The 25,355-nt window shown below is 34.4% G+C and overlaps 1 protein-coding gene across 1 annotated transcript in view; it reads right to left on the bottom strand.

Moving 5' to 3' along the window:
* Positions 1-1,180: 1,180 nt before the first annotated feature.
* Positions 1,181-25,355, bottom strand: part of KCNJ3 (potassium inwardly rectifying channel subfamily J member 3) — a 156,776-nt gene continuing 132,601 nt past the window's right edge. The window contains exon 3 of the mRNA XM_079923460.1: positions 1,181-2,161. Coding sequence (XP_079779586.1) covers positions 1,575-2,161 — 587 coding nt within the window. The 3' untranslated portion in view covers positions 1,181-1,574. The remainder of the gene's footprint in view (positions 2,162-25,355) is intronic.

The following is a 25,355-nucleotide window of genomic DNA, read 5'->3' as shown; positions in this document are numbered from 1 at the left end:
ATAGGAAAATCCATGATATTCTGACAAGAAGCACTTGTAAATTTTCATTAAAATCTCTGCATTTCAAATCTTTATTTTTCATGTGTTCTTCTGAGGAACAGTTTTGATTCCTACTAATGAGTCATAAATATCAAACCTTTGGGTTCAAAAAATAGTACTGCTAAAATTATTTTGGTGGGCCAGAGATCCAAGACACCAATAAATTGAGTGTTTACCGAAACAAAACAAAACAAAAAACTCACATGGGTAAAATATCTTCAAGTTATCTGATTTTAAATTCTCTCAGGTATATACAAAACATTCCTTCGGAATTGAGTGACAGGCAAGGGATGAAATAGGTTCCCCAGGTGAGGAAAAGAGTCTGTCCTGCTATAACAAGTGCCACAAACAGGAGAATGGCATAAAAAGAGACTCAATGAGACATACAGATTTTACACATAAATACCTATCATCTGTTTCATTGTATTGTTTTATCTCCTCAAAGATAAATTACTGATTTTTAAAATGACAAAAGTTTGAGAAAAAGAGTGAAAATGTTACCAATTGACTCAGTTTGAAACAGGGACCATTAATTATGTAATTTCACACAGATTCCAATATATTCAATATAACTTCGCTACTGACTATTACAGTGATTCAACATTTGTTCAGAGCTCATATTTGTATTAGATCGTACGTAAAAGAGATTTCCAGACTTTAATCAGTCCAGGAAAGGACCAACTCTCAAAATGGCAATATTTATTTTTTCCCAGTACTAGCAACTTTTAAAAATCATAAGAAATTGTCAGCGTATTAGTATGCTTCAAAATTTACAAGTTAAACATATAATGGTTATATTTTTGCAGGGCCATAAGTAGCACAGACTTGTGTGACTCCCTCGTATAAAGAACAACTGAAAACCTTCCAGGACCTTAAACAGCAGAAAACATTAAATCAGATTTTAAAATGACAAATAATTTAAGGCTAAAATATTTGGTATTAATAATTAATGCCAGAAGCCTTCCTAGCCTAATAAAGTAAACATGCACAAGAACTACAACTTTGAACAAAACATCACAATTTTATCAGATATATGTATGTACGTGTGTGTGTATGTGTATATATGTACATATATGTGTGTGTATATATAAAACTATGTGTACACACACACACACATATATATATATAGTTTTATCACCCTGAAAGCTATCAATTCATGTTTGGCTTAATACGTATGTTAGAAATGTTGTGCAGGGTACTACCCCTTTAAATATATATATATACATTTTCCATAATATACAATATAAATATACCATATATAAATCATGCCATAAAACTAAATGTAAAATTTGCACATTATTGCATGCTTGATGTGATAATACATGCCCGTTAATAAGAACTTCCTTCTGATGTCCTCCCTTTACAACTTTATCTTTTGCACATTAGCAATACTTGAAAAGGAAGGTTCTCAAATATGTATATATGACTGGGGGAAAAAATGTACCTTTCAGATTCCTTAAAGAGGATTACCTCATCAGCCAAATATTGGACTATTACCAAATCAAACAGTAAATAATGCCTGAAGGGGTGTTTGGTTATGTGAATCTATCAGAGTTCATTTTTCTTAGTTTTGCCGGAAGATTCCCTTCCATCCTGGCTGCTCCTCCGGCCATCTTTTGAAGCTTTGGTGGCAAATCAGCCACTGACTGGCTCATGGGATCAGACAACATTTTGGTGGTTTTAGATACCAGTTTTTCTTCTGAGTTGCCAGGTACTGAACTTATTCGTTGAAGTTTCATGGGCAAATCGCCCAAGCTGTAGGCTTTTTCAGAAGTTGTAGAACTCATTCTCAAGAGTTTTTTGGGAAAGTCTTCTCTTCCAGTAATTTTCTGCAGCTTAGATGGAAGTTTGGTACTAATGTCATCTAGTCCATCTAAGCATTCCACAGAATTATGTCTTTCTTTGCTGTTAGTTATGGCTGGTGCTATTAAAGGGGACGACATAAGAAGCATTTCCTCCTGTTCTTTCACACTGTAAGGTGGCGTGGGGACTTCAAATGTTGCATGGAACTGGGAGTAATCAACTTTAAAGAATCCTTCTTCTAAGGAAATTACAGGGAAAAAACGGTGGCCCCAAAGAACTTCATCTTCAGTGTATGATGTTCGAGCTTGACAAGTCATCCCTGAAAGCAAAAAGGAAGTCCTTGATAAATTACGCATAGTAGAAGCACATGTTAAGGCATTTTGAACTAAGGAATTCATTTTGCTTGTTAACTTAAGAAGGATACTTAACTGCGTATCACTTTCCTCTTCTGTAGAGTAAAATATAAAAAGCAACACCTGTCTTACAGTACTGCTGTGATCATGAAATAAAATTACACGTACAGAAATGTAAAACGAGCCAAAATAGTTGGCTTTTATAAATGAAAGCAAAGATAACCATCCCAAGTATTTGTTAAATGAATAAAAGTTGAAAATATTTCTATGTTGTACAATGTAAAGTCATTGTAGAGATTCCCTTCTTCTGGACCTTTAGGGCCAGAATGAACTTTTGTTCAAGTTTCAGAAATCCAATGCTAAAATCAGTAATCTGGGCCACTGTGATGTTGCAAGTTCTATTCCTGCTATACAAATTTCTGAAACTGGATGCTGGATATAAGATGTGAAATGCTGCCATTTATATATTATGTTGCTTGGATATCATTTACCTTATGCTACTCTGATCAACTCAATTCTGTTCTCATTAATCATATGTTAAGACTAAGTTACGCTTAAATCAGTCAGCCTCTGAATATTCCTTTGTGAAGACTGGAAATATATGAATAAATTAAAGCCATATATTACATTTCAGTTTTATATTAGTCAAAAGGTACAATTTTCTATAAGTTGCAAAAGTCATTACTGTCCTCTACCTTTACTATCAGACATCTATTAAAGGTTATTAAAGTGTAAAATAATAGATGAATTTAAAAAATGCATCTTTCCAATAGTTAAGTATAATTTAAACAAGTAATGACAGTCTTTCTTCTTTCATTTCTATTCTCCCTTTGTCACTTTATAAATAATTTCTACTGTGTTTAAGCCTGGTATAGTTTGGATAAAGAGATATTCTGTATTTTTTCCTCTGACTAGCAATCACACATGCAATACTTAGAATTAGAAATAAACTGCATAATTCAAAAACCATACTGAAGATAAATTAAATCCTTCACTGAATCATTCCAAAATCTTACCTTATAATTATTATCAGTTCTATATTACCAGGGAATCAGTTGTTCTGATATATATATTGTCTTTTTCCAGACAGCTTTTAAAGAAATTTATGTAGAAAATAAATGCCCATCTCAGGCACTATGTTAGGTGCTCTCTCTCCATATTATTTCTAATCATCAATATCATCTTGATAAGAAAATATTTTTATGTCTATTTTAAAGACAAAGAGTATAATGCTCAGAGAGTTTAAATCTCTTGCCCTTCCTGGCACACAGATCTAGGAAGTTGTAGAGAAAAGTTGGTATTATTCTAACTTCTGTTTTTGTTGTTGTTTTTACTTTGCCATGATGTCTCTAGTATTTTAGCTGGGAACCTGATTCTAAACAACGTATCAATCTCACTGTCATGGTGGAAATCTGACAGCGACCCAATACTAGTCTTCATAATCATTATCATATCAGGAGTAGCACCCAGAAATATTTATATGTGAAGATAACAAAATTAGACTAAAAAGTGATTTGTACATTTTATAGACATGCACACAGTATCATTCTGTATTTTCAAACAGATTTCTAGTTTCTGACAATATTTCATGAGAAAAAATTATAGAACATCACTTATTTAGAGAAGATAAAAAGTATATTTCCCAATATATTTACTTGGTTTTATTTTGAGATGTTTAAATATTAAGCAAACTACCTGGGATAAAGAACAAATATTGATGTTTTTATCCATTAGTATATGAAACAATAAAATGAGTAAGTACCCTTTATTGTTTAATTGAATAAGTACCCTTTAATTTCTCTCCAAGAGCAATCACTCTCATGAATTCTTTATGTATACTTGCCAGTTCAGGGTATTAATTTATATAAATTTATGAAAAAGGATCACTATAAATGCATGTATATATTAAGAGCTGAAGTAAATTAAGATTATGAACTTTGTTCAATTATTTCTAACAACAGTAGATTACATATTGAAACAAAATTTGATTCCTATCACATTCTTAGCCCATATTTAGCGACTTTTTTCTTTACATTAAGAAAGGACTATGAAATTAAAAATAAAAATTCTGTCCCCATTATTTATCATTATAATGTACTGTGTTGCTGATCCCCAATGCCTACCCTGAGCTGTTTCATATGTAGTTATCAGAAGTCATAGAGAAGAACTAGAGAACCTTAAATGAAGGGAAAAAAATGGGGGAAATAAAATCTTGTAAAATTTTTACTTTGAGGAAACAGGATATTGATAATTAAGGTACTATAACATCCACAATGGAAACAGGTATTTCAAATGTTTGTTCATGTAAAAATACCTGTAAGCATTATTACTAAAATGCCAGTGGATAATTCTGACTGAAAAGGAAGGTAGGGATTTTATTCTACTATATGAAATTGACTTTACTTCCTTTCATAGCAAACTAATACTGGTGAGGCAACATTTTTATATAATTGAAAAATATATAAATTAGGCTTCCTATTACACTACTAAACAGCTTGTAAAAATCACTTAAAGCTCTCTGAGCCTCAGTTTACTCTTCTACATAGTAAGGATAACAATATCCTCTTACAAAGCTGTTGAGACTTTGAGATAAGTGAAGTGTACAAAACAGTGTTTGGTATCAGGCAATGCTCCATCATAACTGCTTTTCTTTTTATCATTCTGTGGGTGATCATTTGCATTTCCTGTTTTCCCTGGAAATTAGTGATAATGCATTCATATAAGCGGAGAATTTTGACATATTAGTAATTTGTCCCATATTAGTAATATAGGATATTAAACTTAAAAATTGCTAGGTATCACATAGCAATTTTCTTTTGAAATGGTCAACTAAACATTCAAAATATTTCAAAACTACAGAAGAAGATACATTACTCATCTTCTCACTTTTTAGGGTTTCTCAACATTTTCCACCTAATTATCTAGAATAGCTGCGAAGACTAAGTATGGAAACTTGGGGTGTATTAAAAAGGCCTCGGCAAGGTGAGTGACTACAGTCCGCTATAATACTTTGGTAATGAAGAACATTTGCCAGCACTTTAACCTTTGTTTGTTCTTCTACTGTTCCTTTTACACTTTCATTAAAAGTAGGTACACAACTATCAGACATTTCCAATTCAACAACATCATCGTTTTAAAATCTGATTTCACCTCAGAATGTTAATGTGCAATCAACATATGGATAATGATATGGAAACATTATTAATTGGATAACAGGAAGATCTCTATGGTGGTCAATCTGCAGTTTAGACAATCTACTAAAATAAGATGTAATTGAGAAACTACTTCTTTTTACAAGTTATCCCAAAAAAGTAACACCCAAAATGGTGTTGAAAATATAGAATACAGATTTCAATTGAGAAGATTTAAAGTAAATATAATTGTTTTCTAAGAACATGAATATATTACAGTATTCTTCCTTCTAGAACGCTTTATCTTATGATACTACTTACTGTAAGCCAAATTATTTAAAATAATCCATGCTTAGATTCATAATTACAAATGCCATTTGAATCAAAATAAATGCAGGTAAAAAGATACTATATGATTGCACCTCCTAACTGGCAATGTGACTGTTTGCATGTTTTAACCAGATTCCAGGCTTGAACAAATGTGATGAAAATCAACACGAGCTCATCTCTGTGGGAACTGGCAAAGCAACAGATGCTGCTTTAACTGGAAATAGCTGGGACTTTTGAATCCTTAGATGAAAAACATTTTGTGAAAAAATGACTTATCCTGTGCCTTGATTCATGGACAAAGAAACTATATGTTGTTGTTTAATTTATTCCAAAGTAGTGTTTCAATTTAAAATGATAGAGGCAATGTAGTCTAATCTCTTTATTTTTGACTTTTCTCTTTCCTGATTCTGCCTTTACATCGTTAAGTTCATCTCCCTAACTTAATTGAACATTAATTCAAATAAGAAGTATGAAAGCTTTTTGAGTGAAAATGGCAAACTGAATTGTTATTTTGACAAGTCCTTAATTAAACTTTCAGAATACCTCTAACTCAGTTGTTTTCTATTGTTTCTTCTGAACAGAGATGGTGCATATGTCACCTACGTGAGATGAGCACAAGATGGTTAAATGCAGTATAACTACAGGCCAAGGGGAATGTCTGGATGCTGCGACACAGAAAATACCAAGCAATCGATAACTTCTGCACAGCAGAGGCTTTATCTAAAGCTTACTCAGTATGGAAGTTGCTGAGGGCGTGTGGGGGGGTGGGAAGTTCTCCAATAACATGGTGGCTGTAGCTGCACTTTATCATGTGTGCACTAAACAAAAAGGAAAATAAAAGCAAATCTCCTTCAAACGAGCCGTGTCGTAATAATAATAATAGGCATGGGCTATATCACAAAGTAATTTCCTAGTCCACCCTATGCACTGCTCTGAGGATTATTGAATAAGATCTGTAGCTGTGACTTCCCTAAAGCACTTCCAAAATTTCACCCATCCCCCTAGATGTAATAACTGTAAGGCTCACTTGGCATTCTCTGCATGCTCTCTATTGTGTTGCACTGAGCTGAACCCAAATTTAAACTATAAACTTTTTGAGGAAGCACATGACGTTTGGGACCTTTTTATCTTGTTTACAAAATACAAAGACCCCGTGTACACTGCTGTTCAATAATACGAAGGTCATGGCACCAGGCTCTTCTGGGATATTGGTTGAAAAGCTAACTAAGAATACATAAATGGCTACCAGAAACTGCAGTTTTCAAAGAAATGGAATCTCTTCACTTTCAAAGTTCAACATATTTTGCTCAGACAGACTTTTAGTGCGGAGTAGAAGTTTCTGGCATACATTCAACCCAATATTATCCTCTATTATTTACAAGCATTTGGTCTTACAATGTGTTCTCAGACATCAGTTTGCTATTATTCCCTAAGCTAGGTCAAAGAAATCTAAAAAACTAAAAATAAAAACAAGAAGAAAAAGCCAATTATATTTGTTAGAAAATAGTTTAAAAAAATAAAATAAAATAAAAAAAGAAAATAAAGTGTCAATAAGAAATTTAGCAATAAATGTTTCAAATGTACTACTTTAGGTTTCTAAGTTCCCAGAAGAACAAAAGAAAAGAAAATAGACTTTTAACCATGACCAACAGAACAAAATGTTAGATTTCCAGAAAGGACTATAAGTGCAGGTGCTAAGGGTCAATGGCAGATGGACAATATGACAGGGAATTCATTATCATACTGCTGAAAATATATTTAAGAGAATCAAGGTAATATTAAGCAAAAGAACATGGGTTTTGAATATAAATGAGATTGTTGCTGTTTTAACCATACATTATTAGTAAGACCTTAGGCATATTATTTCAATGATCTGAACTTTGTTTACTAAAAAATATCAATAGTAATAAGGGATAATAACATATTTATAAGGCTATCATGATTATAAATAATACCTACTTAATGGGTCTACCATATATCTAAAATAATAAAGGTTCAATAAGTGGTAGCTATTATCAATTATTATTATTATTGGGGTTCCAGCTAGTTAAAAGGTCATTTTAGATATATTTCAATTCTTTAGTGATCACTTTCTTTCTTAGAATCAACTCAAGGCAAATGAAATAATTCTCATCTTGTTAGTTTCTATTAACTTGATATAGACCATGTTGTCTATATTTATCTGGAGTATGAGGAAAGGCCTATATTACACACATAATGAACTGAGTCAATTCTAGCACTGTCAACCTGGCCTGCCCTGCACAAGTGTGACTAACTTTACAGTAGCAACTATTTCCCTCAAAATACAATTAACTTCTCTACTTTGTTGACAAGGCACTATCTTCAGCCCTCCACTCTCACTTCATACAGAAGCATTGCAGAATTTACCCAGCACACTTTCAAATGATTATAACTCCCTTACCCTAACTGTAGAAGTGTTCCACTCTTGCTTATCTTTTCCTCTCTTCCTTCATGGTACCTATTAAAACATACTTTCTTGCATTGACAATGACAGAAACAAAACAAAGCTCCCAAAATCCATTCATGCTATTGTTTTCTCCTGTTAAGATATGATTTTTAGCTTCCAAAGCATCTTAATGGTATAGGTATAATGTAACCTAATTACTGTTGGGAAATATCCTACATTATAAAAGATATTTTTCAAAGGGAAAATGTAATAAATTTCTAGCTTAAAAGAAAACAGAACATCTTTCAGATAACGCTGGAATTTAATCATTTTGGTGAACATTATCCCTAGTCATTGGGAAGAAAAACTTTTGATATATTATCTGAAGCAATACCACCTGTCAACTTTAAAAAAATATTGCACACAAATTACAGCAATTAAATGCTTAGATTAACCCATTTTAAAAGATATTCTTGGGCTTCCCTGGTGGCGCAGTGGTTGAGAGTCCGCCTGCTGACGTGGGGGACACTGGTTCGTGCCCCGGTCTGGGAGGATCCCACATGCCGCAGAGCGGCTGGGCCCGTAAGCCATGGCCACTGAGCCTGTGCGTCCGGAGCCTATGCTCCGCAACGGGAGAGGTCACAACAGTGAGAGGCCCACGTACCGCAAAAAAAAAAAAAAAAAAAAAAGATATTCTTAAAACTTTGCTTTAAAATGTCACTCAGAACCACTTTCTATAATGTATGGGACTCAATTGTTTGTGTTCCCTTAAAATTCATAGGTTGAATTTTCACCCTAAACCCTAATGTGATGATATTAGGCGGTGGGTCTTAGTAACTTTTGAATATGTGATATTTAAACTAAATAAATAAAATTTAGTCAAGAAATAAAAAACAAACCCCACAGTTACTAGCATGTCTTCCTAGTTCCTTCAAAATCTAGCTCTAAGTTACCGCTATAGTTTTAGCTCTTTAAAAACCTTAACAACAATAACTACAACACAGTAAAATACATATGCCGGATCCTAAGTGTTTTCTATATGTATTATCGTATAATTCTCCCCACCATTCTATGAAGTGTGTACTATTCTTTTTTCATATGACAGACAACGATACTGAGGTATCAGGAGGGGGAAGTAGCTTCTCCAATGTCACATAACAAAGGATGGTAAATCCAGAGCCAGTTTTTTTAACCTCTATTCTATTCTGCTCCAATTTTCTTAAATGGATGACTTTCCTATTAGTAAGTACTGTTTTCCATATATATTACTTGGTTTATGCTATTTCAACTGCTTAAAATGTCCTCTTCCATCTCTCTACCTGTTGACATAATTCCTCATATTCAAAGCTCAGATCAAAGTGTCATTAATTCTATGAAGTCTTTCCCGATTTTTCTATTTTAATTTATTGTCTTTTAAATGTGTCTTATTGTCATGCACGTATGCACAGGCACACACATCAATATTCCCTGACCACTAGGTGTTGTAAATGACATACATAATTGACTTCAATCAGTGATAATACTTAACATTTATTAACATGTTAAACATCTCCTTTCTGCCAGGCACTCTTCTAGGTGCTGAATTACCAGGTACTATGGCAATGGACTGAAGGATCAACCTCTCGACCTCCATGTTTAAACCTAGTTCTGAAAAATGAGTAGTAGTTTACCACATAGTCCATATCTACCATGTGAGAAAAACACATTCTGGGGTGGGGAAAGACTTGTGCACACATCTGGTTGTGTAAGGGCACAACCAGTTGTACTTGAATTTAGGATACAGTTCCTGTTTGTTCATTCATTACGGTTACAGACAAATATCACATTAGAATAAGCTTCTTAGGAGAACTCTTATCCACCTTGGCATCGCTAGTATCCAACATGGTGCCAGGTATTAGATGCTCAATGCTTTCTTGGGGAGAGACAGTAGAAGGAACGGAGGAAGAGGAAAAATGGGAAGGTTAAAATGGCAGTGCAGGAAAAGTCAACTTTTTGAATGAATCAGAGCTCCCATACCCATTAGTAATTTATTCACCACCAGTAGAGATTGTCACCAACAAAAAAAGAAGGGATATAATTATTAATGAAATAGATATATGTCAATCTTGATTTTTTCTTTGCTTTTAAGGTGATGATCTATTAATTAATTCAACACATGAACTCAAAAATTGACTTTGAAACATCTATACTAAGAGCTTCTTATTTTAATTAGTAAAGTAGGGAGGGAAGAATATTAAAATATATATAATCACTGTATAGAATATGAATGATTCTTGCACAAAGAAGCAAGACACGCTTGCTAATAATAAATCACACTCAGTGATAACCAGTCTGTTATCCACTGAAACCACTGTTTTCTCCTTACATTTTTTTGAAATTATACACTGACAGATGTACAACCAGATATATTTACTAGAAGTTAGATTTATCTGCATTTAACCGTTAAACCATACGATAATTAAATTACTTGAATATTTTGATACACTTGAATACCTGACCTCTAGTTAAATCTAAAGTTTTGAGGAAACTATCCCTTATGCAACTATAACTGATCACCTTAGAAAATGGAGCAAATCCATTTTTACCTGACAATTGAAAACTTATTTTCCCCTTAATTCATGAGACTGACTTTTTATATAGGTTGCTATATCTTTTTCAATCACAAACTATATCTATTTTTTTAACATCTTCTTTGGCAGAAATTCAAATACATTTTGTCTGCTTGCAGGCTTAGAACAGAGCCTGAATAAATATTTGCAATTCAGCAGTTGTTCTGGTTCTATGCTTTTCAGTAAAAAGTCAGAGAATTTTGCTTGTAATTTTGCTGTTACGTTATTTACAAAGACTAAATGAAAAATAAAGTCCCTATAATTTTATGGGAACTATTACTGAGTGGCTTTTATTTTAGGTATGAAAAATGCCATATCACAGTAATAATCACAAAATATATGACATTTTAGCACATGTATTTTAAAGGAAAATGATTGGGTTGAACATGTATGTACAAGTCTTCTGAAAGAATTAATTTTTCTGCCATGACATAAACAGGTATTTCAAAGTCAAAATATTAAAAGTTTCAAAACAATGAGATATCACCTCACACAGGTCAGAATGGTCATCATCACAAAATCTACAAACAATAAATGCTGGAGAGGGTGTGGAGAAAAGGGAACACTCTTGCACCGTTGTTGGGAATGTAAATTGGTACAGCCACTATGGAGAACAGTATGGAGGTTCCTTAAAAAACTAAAAATAGAGCTATCATATGACCCAGCAATCCCACTCCTAGGCATATATCTGGAGAAAACCATAATTCAAAAAGATTCATGGACCCCAATGTTCACTGCAGCACTGTTTACAACAGCTAGGACATGGAAGCAACCTAAATGTCCATCGACAAAGGAATGGATAAAGAAGATGTGGTACATATATACAATGGCATATTACTCAGCCATAGAAAGGAACAAAATAGTTTCTCATTTGCGAGACATGGATGGACCTAGAGACTGTCATACGGCATGAAGTAAGTCAGAAAGAGAAAAACAAATATCGTATAATATCGCTTATAAGTGGAATCTAGAAAAATGGTACAGATGAACTTACTGGCAAAGCAGAAATAGAGTCACAGTTGTAGAGAACAAACATAAGGATACCAGTGGGGGAAGTAGCAGGGGAGGATGAATTGGGAGATTAGGATTGACATATGTATACTACTATGTATAAAATAGATAACTAATGAGAACCTACTATTTAGCACAGGGAACCCCAACTCAGTGATCTGTTGTGACCTAAATGGGAAGGAAGTCTAAAAAAGAGTGGATATATGTATACATAGAACTGATTCACTTCACTGTATGGTAGAAACTAACACAACATTGTAAAGCAACTATACTCTAATAAAAATGAAAACAAACAAAAAATGTTTCCCTAAACTACATAGTTTCTCATCTCCTTGGACAGTACTTTAAATTATTTGAATTAAACAAAATAAAATCACTTAAAGTAAAAGTCAACGATATAAAAATGCTGAGGAAAATAGCATATGAGATGCAAATAGTAACTTCCTTAAAATTGACATTTCAGAAAGGAAGTGATAACAAAACTCTGTAAGTTTATGCTAACATATAGTTCAACTCCTAAGACAGCCTAGATTTTTTCCCCAGGTTTTAAGTAAAAAATGATCTGTCTACAGCATTCTGTTAAGGTATCCAAGATCTGGAGGCAAAATTCTCAACTGGCCTGGTGACCTTGTGGGGAAATTTTATTGTATATATGTTTGCAGAAAGTTTTGACATTTATGAACAGAATTATTTATATCATATAAAAGATGCTAAGATATATAATACATAAAACTGTCTAATATTCAAAGGCTTGTTAATATTACAAGGGTCTAAATTAGGACGTAATAACCAAGGTCTAAATAAGGAAGGGAAAGAGAAAGGAAAGAAGGCAAGTGAATTAATCCACTTGGAATATTAAGACTCAAGCTCTCTGGCCAGAGGCCCACTTAGGAATCATAAGATAGAATTAATAATTGGTAAAGAAGAGGTTCATTTTGTGACTGTACATACCCACAGGTATCAATTTTTGTATAAGTCATAATTAGAAACTACTTTCTTATATATTCTACCTATTTTAATAGACTTGCAGCTACTGATGTTCATCCTTAGATACATCACTTTTTGAACAACAAAAACAAGGATTAGAAAATAACATCATGCAGTTATTTTATTTCAAGTAATATTTTATTCTTCCTGATAAACATTCTCAAAGTTAAACAAGGTTATATTTCATTCGATTGACCTGAAAAATATATGAAATATGTATGATATTAACATAAAGGTATCCAAAATTATTCTAAGACTTTTATTCACTAATTTATGTCTTTATCTAACAAAACTTCCATAGGAAAAATGATATAAATTTGTCTGCATTTAGGGGATGAGTCAAGAATAATAGAAATCTTTTAAACAAAATCAAAAGGAAGAATTTTGGTGCTATTGATTTAAAAAAATGGGAAAGGAAGCTGATTGGTGGGATGAGGTGTGGGCAGTAAATTTTGTTTCAGACATGTTATTATGATGTAATGTAGAGAGTCTATAACAATATCCTCTAAAATTTATGTACATATATTCTAGAGTCTACGCTAAAATATTTAAATGAATTATTTTATTTTCAAAATCCCTGTGAAGTAGTTACTATCTCATTTTCAGCTAATAAACCTGCACCTAATAAAAATGGGGGTGGTAAAAGATCTCAATAAACACTTCATCAAAGAAGATATACAGATGGTAATTAATCATATGAAAAGATACTCCACATTGTATGCTGTTAGGGAACTGAAAAGTAAAATAACAAAGAGATACCACTACACACCAATTAGAATGGCCAAAATCTGGAACACTGAAAACAGCAAATGCTGGTGAGGATGTGGAGCAACCAGAAGTCTCAGTCACTGCTGATGGCAATGCAAAATGGTACCACCACTTTGGAAGTCGGTTTGGTAGCTTCTTACAAAACTAAACACACTCTTACCATATGATCCAGCAATCAGGTTCTTTGGTATTTACCCAAATGAGTTGAAAATTTATGTCCACAAAAAATCTGCACACAAATGTTTATCGCAATTTTATTCATAATTGCCAAGGCTTGGAAGCAACCTAAATGTCCTTCAGTAGGTAAATGGATAAACAAACTCGTGTGTATCTACACAAAGGAATACTATTCAGTGATAAAAATAAATGAGCTATCAAGCCACAAAAAGACATGGAGTAAACTTAAATGCATATTACTAAGTGAAAATAAGCAAATCTGGAAAGGCTACATACTTTATGATTCCAACTATATGACATTATGGAAAAGGTAATGATGGAGAGTGTGAAAAGATTAATCAATACAGCATTTTGGGATGAGCAGCTGATACACCAGGGATTTTTAGGGCAGTAAAACTATTCTGTATGATGTCTTTATATACTTGTCAAAACTTAGAATGCACAACACAAAAGGTGAACTCTAATGTAAACTATGGACGTAGGCTGACAAGGATGTGTCAATGTCGGTACATTGATTGTAAGTGATGAAGCCAGATTACTTCTGTTTTGGGAATTAACTTTTTCACACCTCAGGAGCCCTTATCTATGCTTATATGTTACATTTCAACCATTTCAGTATGCCTTAAAGATGAACCTAGGTACCATGATGCATATGGTGGGAAAAAAAAAAAAAAAACTATTGACAGAGATGTACTACCAAATCTGTTTTCTTTAACAATTTCTAAATTTTGATTATTAGAATCCATAAAGGGGTCTTAAACACTTAAAAAATGTTTAAAACATTACTTTTAAGGGTGGAATGAAAAATCACATAATCAAACACCCTATTTTGTTGTTCTTAAATTTGTATATTCTAAACACCCCGCTCACCACATTAGGCAATACCTAGCCTATTCACATAAGTGTAAGTGGGCACATCTCTCTTACTGCGACTGTATTTTATCTCCACAAAATGAATGGATGCAAGAAATAGGTATGTCTTCTATGTAGACTAAGCTAATTTTCAAAACCTAAGTTTAATGCCAAAGTTTCCTCAAACAAAGATATAGTTATGTAATCATTCTTTAAAAAATATAAACAAAATTTCCCCTCTGTAATTTTAAACCATCATTATTGCTTATACCATCTACAGGGGCTCCATTCCCTCTGATACTGACAGCTCCTAGTTATTTTAGGCTGTTCTCATGCTCTTTTTAATCTACTTCTTCCCCTAATCGATACATATACTCTTTTCTTAATCTTCCTTCAGACATGAATTCTTTAAGTGCATATAATATCTAATAAACAGTGGAAGAAGTAGAACTTATTATAAAGTATTTATCATATACATTCTAAGTCTAGGACTGTTATGAAAATATTCGAGGATCTTAATGAAGAAATGTTCCTATCACCATAAGAGAGAGGAAAATGTACATAGACTATTTTTCAAGAGAAACAGAAAGTAAACATTCAAAACCTCAATATGCCAGAGGTGGATTTAAGCTGATACTTATGCAGCTTAAGCATCAAGGACTTTCACTAGCACAAGTCCTTTTCACTTTCATACACTTGGTTTCATAATTTTGTATTCTTTCTTCTTTAAAAAGACCTCCCCAGGGCTTCCCTGGTGGTGCAGTGGTTGGGAGTCTGCCTGCCGATGCAGGGGACACGGGTTCATGCCCTGGTCTGGGAAGATCCCACATGCCGCGGAGCAGCTAGGCTCGTGAGCCATGGCCGCTGAGCCTGCGCGTCCGGAGCCTGTGCTCCACAATGGGAGAGGCCACAACAGTGAGAGGCCCGCGTACCACAAAAAAAAAAAAAAAAAAAAAAAAGACCTCCCCAAATTATGCAAGCATCCATCCCTGCCTAGATTTGCACCCACAAAGCGCTATAACATGCAGTCAAAGCAAGGCTCAGTGACATAGACTGCATGCATAATCAAAAAGATTTGCCATTACTTTGGTGCAATTGTTTTATAATTTATCTGTTCTTAATATTTATTAACTTTGGAAGGAAATTACACATGCATACCTTTTATAGGCATTCCCTATTTCACCTCGAGTACACATCTTATCCGTACAGATTGCCCACTGAACACTGTTCTTCATCTGACATCATGTTTCCCCAGCCCAAAGCTAGTGCAGGAAACAGCCTTCCACAGCACCTGGCAATTAGCCTGAGGTCTCTTCCTCACAATTTCCATTCTTTGATTTCATGGAGAACCCAATAGATGTTTGTTATTAGTACTAATATTATTATCAAGATTTTAATATTAATTTTCAAGAACCAAGATCTTATTATACAAAACTATTTTTATAGTGAAAGGTTAAACTCTTTCAATTCCTTGGAATGCTGAAAAACCTCTACCTGATAAGAAGTATCTGGTGTTTTATATTGAGGGAAATTTGTACATATCACCTGAAAAAAATGTGTAGCTCCACTCAGTGGGGGGTAATTGATGTGTATTATTCAGAGGTTGTGACACTGTCTGGCAGCGTTTTGTAGAAATCACCTTGACTGCTCCGTGGAGAAAATATCTGATCAGGGCAAGACTAAAACAAGTAGACCAGTTGGGAAGCTGTGTTAAAAGACAATGGCTGTGGAGATAGATTGAAAAGGCATTTAGAAGGCAAATTTAACAAGACTTGAAAACCGATTGGATTTAGAAGGTGAGAAAGACTGGAGACCACAATTTCATATTGTTAGAATGACGAAGATGGATGGACATACCATGAAATTTTACTTGTACTTCTCATAGGAAAGCGAAGATAAAAATAGTAAATTAAATCATACCCTTTTATTTTCTGAACTTTCTGATTAAATTTGTCTGACAGTTTTGTACCATCATGCCTGCCAACTTAGAGTCCTAGCAGCCAGTAGCATGAGAAAAATAATCATCCTCATCTAACCATGTACCATTAAACTAAGAACAATTACTTCCAACTAAACTGTCTCTCCATTCTGCTAAGCTCAAAGGAAATGTTATGACTGAAATGTCTCCTCAAACCTCAAGTTTCTATATCCAGCATTAATTTCATTAATTATAGCTTCTTTGTTTTACTCCCGATCTGCTGACAAAGCACCAGCTGGGTCTCAGCCAACTAATTAGATTAAATACATTGAGTTTGAAATACATGAAGTGCATCTTAATGCAATTGTTTTTCCAAGGCTCCTTTCTGAACAAACAGGTATCAATAATCTTATAGTGATTTGGTGGTGTTAAAATATAGTTTTGATGGAAGCCATTAACTTTCCTGTAATCAATAGAAATTTGTTGGAATACAGCCACGATTCACTGTTCCTTTTCCAGGAATAGGAGAGCAAAATAGGCAAAGAAAAAATGTACTTTATTAAGAACTCTGACAAAGAATTATGTCTACAGTAAGCTGAACAATCTTATTAGCCTGAATAGCACAATTAAAGAAACTCAGAATAATTTGAGTTAGACAGGCCATAGGAAACATAATCTAAAACACTACTTTATGTCAAAGAGGAAAATTGAGGTACAGGAGCAACTTCCTGTAAAGGTGCCAGCCTCACCTATTTTCATTTATAACATGATTCAATTTATAGATGATTTCAACACTAGAAAAGTGAAATGGAAATGTGAGTTCAATGACCACCTAATTTGAACACAATCTAAAACAAAGCTTTGCTTTAAAATGAAGAGAGCTGTGATCTTATCTGCGTCATCCAGATTAATTCCATTCTCAGTATAGGTTTAATTACATTCTGAGTTACCTCTTATTTTAATTAACAGTTCTGGTTGTTAATAGAATATGTGAAGGGAACAGCCATCTGTCTCTCTCTTTACTGCCATCTTAAAATAATGTTTGTGTTTTAAACCTTGGTATACCTCTTCCGAGGTCCCATCAGCTACTTTCAACTAGGGCAAGGAGGCAAATAACAGAACCAGGATGGTATGGTGGGTGGTATAGAGGGTTTTTTAAAGTTTATTACTTTAGACCTAAATATTACATAAAATCTATTATATCTAAGACAGCATAGTTGGCATGACACATTTTTTAATACCGTGAATTGGTTAAGTAAATTCTACTTTCCACTGTCTTTTGTTTGAAAAATTCAAACTAAATATTTTATCCCTAGATCAAGTTCTTGATCTTGAAAGGATATAAGATTTTACATATCCAAAGACATGGACAAAAAGAGAGAGTAATAAGAGATTTCCCACCTCTGCTAGAGGCAGCACCATTCAAGGGAGCAGCTTGGGAGTGAAGTCTATGTCCTAACCTTGTGCTTCAAGCTAGAATAGAATAGCTCTGTTTTAACTGAACCAAGAGTCCATCTGAACTGCTGTTCTCATTGTCATTCCATGTTGACATTACTCAACCCTGATGGTACTAAAGAAGAATCTGATTACTTCAAATTCTTCAACCGATCTTCCCAAATCAATACCCAGAAATGCCAGCACTCCTCCCTCATCCAGCAAACTGATGATCTTAAACATACTGGAAACTTTTAACTCAAACTTCCTTTCTTTCAGCATTTGAGAATCTACCCTACTCTACCTTGGTTGTTCTTGCATGTGGGAAGTGGGCAGGGCTGAAGTCATTGGGAGTTCTACTAGGCTACCTAAAGATTTTGATATCTATTAAAACATTTGGGTAGGTTTTCCAAGGTTCAGGTGCATGAGGTTTTCAGAGGGTGGCTCTTGTCAATGAAACCTACACACCCAGTGATCATGTGAAAAGCATGCTTTAAAATTTTTAAATGCATATGCTAACGGATAAGTAGTAGAAATTTTGAAAATGGAGTCATTCTGTTCTGGCCGTTTATATAATCTTCTAGGACTTAATTTAACACAACTAGAATGCAAATGTCAAACTCATGTCATCTAATTCATATGAAGGTTAACAGAGTATAGAAATGCACTCAAAAATGTGTTCTTGAATCTAACATATTGTTAGACTGTACTAACATATTACATGTTAGTGTGCATATATATATACATATGTTTTGTTATATATATAACAGAATATTATATATATAATATGGATATGGTGTATATATAACATACTAACATACTATTAGTCTTCTGACAGTCTGCTTATATTTTCTAAAATCTGAATTACAGAAAAAATATTGTCCTCTCCAGAATCTGATTATTAGAATCATTAATAGTGACATCAGAGAACAAGACTGCTTATTATGTTTATCATGAACTGTATGCCTTATAAAGTGCATTTATATTTATAAATGTCTATTAAAATCTACTAGATTGGAATATATTACACTGGATATAGCATCTATATTAAAAACCTAATTACGGGGCTTCCTTGGTGGCACAGTGGTTGAGAGTCCGCCTGCCGATGCAGGGGACACGGGTTTGTGCCCCGGTCCAGGAGGATCCCACGTGCCGCGGAGCGGCTGGGCCCGTGAGCCATGGCAACCGAGCCTACGCGTCCGGAGCCTGTGCTGCTCAACGGGAGGGGCCGCAACGGTGAGAGGCCCGCGTACCGCCAAAAAAAACAAAAAAACAACTAATTACGCATGAAATCTTTTAAATGTACCTGTTTAAATAAAATTGATAATTTTGTGAACATATGAGAGCAGCTATACATTTCCGTCTTCAATTTGTTTACTCCTCCCCATTGAACCTCTGTCCTCCAAATATCATTATCCTGTGAGACACCTAGAGGTTTAGCGCCTGCTATAAATTGTATTTCAAGTAGGGGTCATCATTGGAAAGAGGCAATGGTCTCTTCATACTTGACAAGTAGAGAGAGTCATCAGCGTGAGCAGCCTATTTAGTAGAATATCTGTTAAGCTGACTTCGGAAAAATATCACCTTTCAAAAGTCTTAAGGGAAATTTCTCAGAGCACTGAGCCACAGAAAAGTGATAGATTTTATCAACACACAAGTCAACAGGAATGAGGGGCTCTTTTGAGAACTTCTTTAATTGAAGTGTAAAAGAAATGTATAGCACTAGCCAAAAAACTAAGCCAAAAAGCAGCTCAGGTCTAGAACACTTTGCTTGGAGGAGTTAGGTTTTTCTCAGTAAATCAAGGAGGATATAAATTAATTAAAAGCTATGCTTACATTACACGATCAGAATGTGGAATAAAGGCAGATTTATTAAGTTGGAAGGAGTGAAGGATTTGATTTGGCAAAAGGTTATCATCTTAGAGAACAGAACATACCAGTAATAAAGGGAAATGGGGATCTTGGAGGCTCAGGTACACACACATAAAAGGAATGGAGATTTACACATTCTAACCTGTTCTTGAAAACGAAACTGTACAAGATGACCAGGGGCCCCTAAACCATGTATGCTGTTTTTGAGCAGTAATTACAAATGTATGCAAATTTAGTAAGTTATTCTATTGCATGAAGTGTATCTGCTTTACATTAAAATGAAATTGCAAAAAATATCCCCCTAAACAAACACACACTTACACATATACAAATACATGTACAGGTAGGATTATCTTCAAAATAAAATGTCCAGTCAAAATATGCATAACAGAATTGGTACTCTCTGGACTCATCGTGCAGCATTTTCAGAGCAAGTCATGTTGCCGGAACCCATAATACCTAATCTAAATACCCTGATTATTGAAGTGCTCTTGTCAAAGAGAAAAAACTGTTCAAAAGTATCTACATGTATCTATTTCTAGTTCAATACAAAATTAACTTTAACATCTCTTATCTCTGAAAAACAAAGGTTAGTGACAATCCTTAAATTATATGTGTGGAAACAGTTTTTTATCTGTGTGGGATAGTTGTATCCACATTAAGTTAAATTAGCAAAACTCCATGAACTGACGTTGTAAATGAATATCTTCATCAAATTCCCTTTTATATAAATAAAAAGAAAATAACATAGGGTTAAAAACTCTATAAATATTTTATAAGTATCAGAAAATTTTCAGATGCTAATAACATTTTAGGAAAAAAATCTGTTGTTGGTCAAATGCTATGTCCTCTGAACTACTCTTTAGGGACATTTTCACATACCTCACTGGGCAAAGACTATTCTTTATTCGTCTGTACCCTTGGTAATGATCAGGTGAGTCTAGTTGCATTTTTGGCCCTCAAAAAACAATTCATGGATCTTGAGTACCCAAGTGACCAAGGATGATATGGGGAAGTGAGTCAGACCCTCAGTCAGTCTCTCTTTCTCTCTTACTCTCCCCTCTAATTTAAATATGTACCATGCCTTCCCTATAAGGCCAAAAAATAAGAGAGAAGTATTACTGAGAACGTTTTCAACAAAACAAATGGTGAGTGAGTTCATGTTAGGTAATTTTACCACTGATCTTTAACTATTAAAATTTCTGTCCCAGCCCTGTATTCTTGGTTGAGTGTGAATGTACGATTAAGCTCGTTTGTGATAGATGATGGCTAATGAAAAATCTTGCAGGGTCCTTGGGGCCCCAAGTCTTCATTCCCATGACTAACTCCTCAAGATTGCAACTTGCTACTTAACATTTCTCATATTTTAGTTATGTCATTAATACACTTATTCAAGCATTTAGGTATTGACCATTGTACTAGGCACTGAATACAAATCGATCAATAAAAGAGGTTTGATTCCCCACTCTAGTTGATATAAGAGTATAGCAAAGAATATATTTCTAAATACAACATTTCAATAAAATGTGATAATTTCCCTCTAGGAAATTCTGGAACACAAAGCTGAGGCACCCACTCAGGTCAGGGAAAGAAGGTCTCCAATGGTAGAGAGTACACAGAGGGATGATAATGAAAAGGTAAATTGGGAGGAAGATTATTCCAAGCCAAGTGATAGGAAAACTAGAGTGCCCAAAGGGGAAGCCAGAAAACACATCGAATATATTGAAGAAAACCAGTTACGGACAAACACATACTATTAAAAATAAGGAAGCAATGATGACATACCAAATAAGTAGGTAGTAACCAGGTCATAGGCATGAAACCATACTAAGCAGATTGAACTTTAAGGGAAACACATAAGCACTGAAGAATTTTAAATGTGTCACATACCTAGCAGGTGATCACTTCCCTTTCAGAATTGTTTGATTTCCCTTTCAAAAATCTCCCTTAAGTAGATTGCACAGGACTGTTAGCACCGAATAATCCACATGACTATTTTCCCTTAAAGGGATTTCACGTGTGGTTTACTACAGCCCTTTCAAGAAGACTCTATTACAGTCATTAGTTTACAGTAGTTGCTTTGGCCTGCATCCCCTGGAAGGTTAACTATAAACATGTTTTTGATATAAGCCATTTTCTAGTTCACAATTCCTCATCTGGTTTTCTTGTGGCTGGATTCTGCTTTCTGATTTCTATACATGAAAATGCATATTTATGATCTGTGTCATAAAATTTAAAAATATACAGTTTCCCGGGCTTCCCTGGTGGCGCAGTGGTTGAGAGTCGGCCTGGCAAGGCAGGGTACACGGGTTCGAGCCCTGGTCTGGGAGGATCCCACATGCCGCGGAGCAACTTAGCCCGTGAGCCCAACTACTGAGCCTGTGTGTCTGGAGCCTGTGCTCTGCAACAAGAGAGGCCGCGACAGTGAGAGACCCGCGCACCGCAATGATGAGTGGCCCCCACTTGCCACAACTAGAGAAAGCCCTCACACAGAAACGAAGACCCAACACAGCCAAAACTAAGTAAGTTAATTAATTAATTAAATAAATATATATATATATATACAGTTTCCCTATATTTTAAAATGCATTTAAATATTTCTAAATAGAAGGAACACCACTGTAAGCAAGAGGTATATCTTAAGTTCTTTATAGATTGTTCACTGGTTTTATTTCAGTGATAGACCCACAATGAACCTTGACTTTTAAATAGTTTTGAAAGGACTAAAATCTGGTGCAGTGTGACTTTGATATCTATTACATTAGGCATTCAAATCTTTGTTAAAAATGAAGGCTGGGGCTTCCCTGGTGGCGCAGTGGTTGAGAGCCTGCCTGCCAATGCAGGGGACACGGGTTCGTGCCCCGGTCCGGGAAGATCCCACATGCCACGGAGCAGCTAGGCCCGTGAGCCATGGCCACTGAGCCTGCGCGTCTGGAGCCTGTGCTCTGCAACGGGAGAGGCCACAACAGTGAGAGGCCCACGTACCGCAAAAAAAAAAAAAAAAGAAGAAGAAGAAGGCTGATATTTAATATTTAAGGAGATTGGCATGAGTATTTCAAGAAATAAATAATTTTATTAATTTATATATTCAACCTTTATATTTAATTATTCATATATTAATAATTAATATAAGACCAAATAAACTTTTCTCAAATTCACATTCCTTTAAAACCAAAGCAAAGAGGCCAAATACTGCACACCAAAAATCCACTCATTCATTCTACAATTATGTGAGTGCTTCCTTTGTGCCAAATACTAAAGGTCATCAGACCAGAGATAAATAAATAACACAAAACCCCTAATTCAATGGACATCACAGCCTTATATAGAAGCAAAATTATAAACAAATAGCTCACAAAAAAGCAATATGAATAAAGTAAGAAATAAATGTACACATATTGAGATAACAGAAAAGAAAGTAATTAATATTGGTCTTTGTGGGTGAGATCAGAAACACCATTCAAGAAGAGAGACATATAGAAATTCCCTGGTGGTCCAGTGGTTAGGACTCCATGCTTTCACTGATGAGGGGGTGGGTTTAATCCCTGGTCAAGTAACTAAGATCCCTCATGCCATGCAACGTAGCCAAAAAAAAAAGGAGAGACATATGAACTGAGCTTAAAATATATGGAAAACTTATATGATTGAGAGGGGCAATATAAGACAAGGAATGGATATGATATATTCAAGGTTTAATGAAAGCAGTAAAATTAGAGACAGGTGATTACATGCGAAAGACAAAGGCATTAGGATCTATGAGATTACCATATGTTAGGTCCTTGAAAAATATTTGTTGATTGAGGGGAAAAAAGAAAAGGTTGAATAAATAAAATCATGAATTATTACTAGACTTCATTCACTGACTAGATATGGGAAGTCTCTATGGTATCTCAGTCCACTTTACTTCACCCTGGCCTTTGTTTTTTATTCCCCTTCAATGTTCTAATTCTATATCAACATTAACTGTTCCTCGTTGTATCACTGTCTTTTTATTATTATCTTTCAATTATTATTCATAAAATTACATTAGTGTACAGTAGTAAATGGATAAAAGAAAACTCAATGTTGCATATGCCTGATTTATATGGCATACTTTCTATTAGTGCTGTATCAATATTATTTTGCAATATAAATTGTGAAGAATCATCTGTTAAAGTTCCAAGCTATCAAAAAAATGGATATAATAGTATCATGTACTTCATTAAAATAATATCCTTCATGTTAGAAAAAATCCCAAACTTCAATATTTTCACAAAATATTCAATGCTAAATTTAACTTATAGACTCAGCTACTGCTTAGTCAAGCTAAAAGCATTTATAATAAAGTACTATGAACTGTTTTTCTACTACACCAGATTTTTTTATCCTACTCTTTATGGGTATGCTGTACACTCAAATGCTGATGTTTTTAGAAAAGATATTTTTGCTATACTAATTTGAGCAATAGTTTTAACAATATCTTATTAGCATATTAATTAAAATAATGATTCATTTACTTGTGGCAATTAGAACCTTACTTTTGTAATCTAATAGGTATATTCTGTTCCCATGGAAACATAGTATCCATCATTACAATACAATGTTCAGAAACTGTGCTACATGGAGTTTCAACTACAGTGGCTAAACTGGTTACAGTTCCTTGTCAACGAAGCAAAGGCAAATGGAAAGAGACTGGTTTTCTGGATAACAATAAACAGATTGTCTTGGGTCCAATTCTTCTAGTATATGTCACACTCAATATTTCATTTTGTCAATGACAGAAATTGAATAAAACATATTTAAATGTTGTCCTAGGTCAGTTAGAGCTGCTGAAATGTCCCAGTGGTTCAAGATAATTATAAGGCATAGAGATTGGAGATGAAAGTAGTATGGATACCTTCTTTAGTATTGTAGTGTTAATTTCACACAGTAAAAAAAGTAACAGACTTACTCCACCTCAGATATTTAAAAACCTGCTCAATTTCATTTGTAAACATCCGCAGAGATCATGCTCCAAACTTAAATACTGGAGTCAGAAAAATATTACACTGCACCTGGTTTTTAATGTTTTTGTGGAGAACAACATCATTAACTTTGATAAGTGGACTGTAGGGAGTGAGGAGTAACAGTGGCATGCTGAGGTGTTCTAAGTCCATAGACTAAAAAGTAGCATGATGGCAGTCTTTGGTGTAGTTCTGCCAGAGAGATGCACACTTATTTGAAAAAATCAGTGCATTCTTGTTTTCTTTCTTGGAAAGGTTTTGGTGCAAGCGTTTCCATCCAATGACTGAGGCTGGTTTTCCTTTCTTGAAATCAGAAAGCCATCCCTAGAAAGGAGGAATATAAAACTAATGGAATTTTGTTTAAAGTACTCTGCAGACAATGATTTGTAGATAACTTGATTTTGAAAGGATACAGGAAAATATTCCTTTTAAATATGTTCAACATTTAAACCATTACAGTAGATTACTTTCTAATAGTCAATTGCCCAGTAATTGTACAATAGTCAACTGTCCATGAAAATAGTGCACTTCAAGGGGATAGTGTCCATGTTTTTGACTCATGTGTCCAATATCATTTTAACCCACAAAGAACTTGGGTATTTTGAAGAATTTTCACATTCCAGGTCTTGGAAAAGAAATGCACAAGATGAAACTCTGACTTCGTGTGCTGAAAAACAAGAAA

Source organism: Stenella coeruleoalba, assembly GCF_951394435.1.
Source record: "Stenella coeruleoalba genome assembly, chromosome: 6".
Lineage (NCBI taxonomy): Eukaryota > Metazoa > Chordata > Mammalia > Artiodactyla > Delphinidae > Stenella > Stenella coeruleoalba.
The sequence above is the reverse complement of the archived record's forward strand: the minus strand, read 5'-3'. Positions and strand labels throughout refer to the sequence as shown.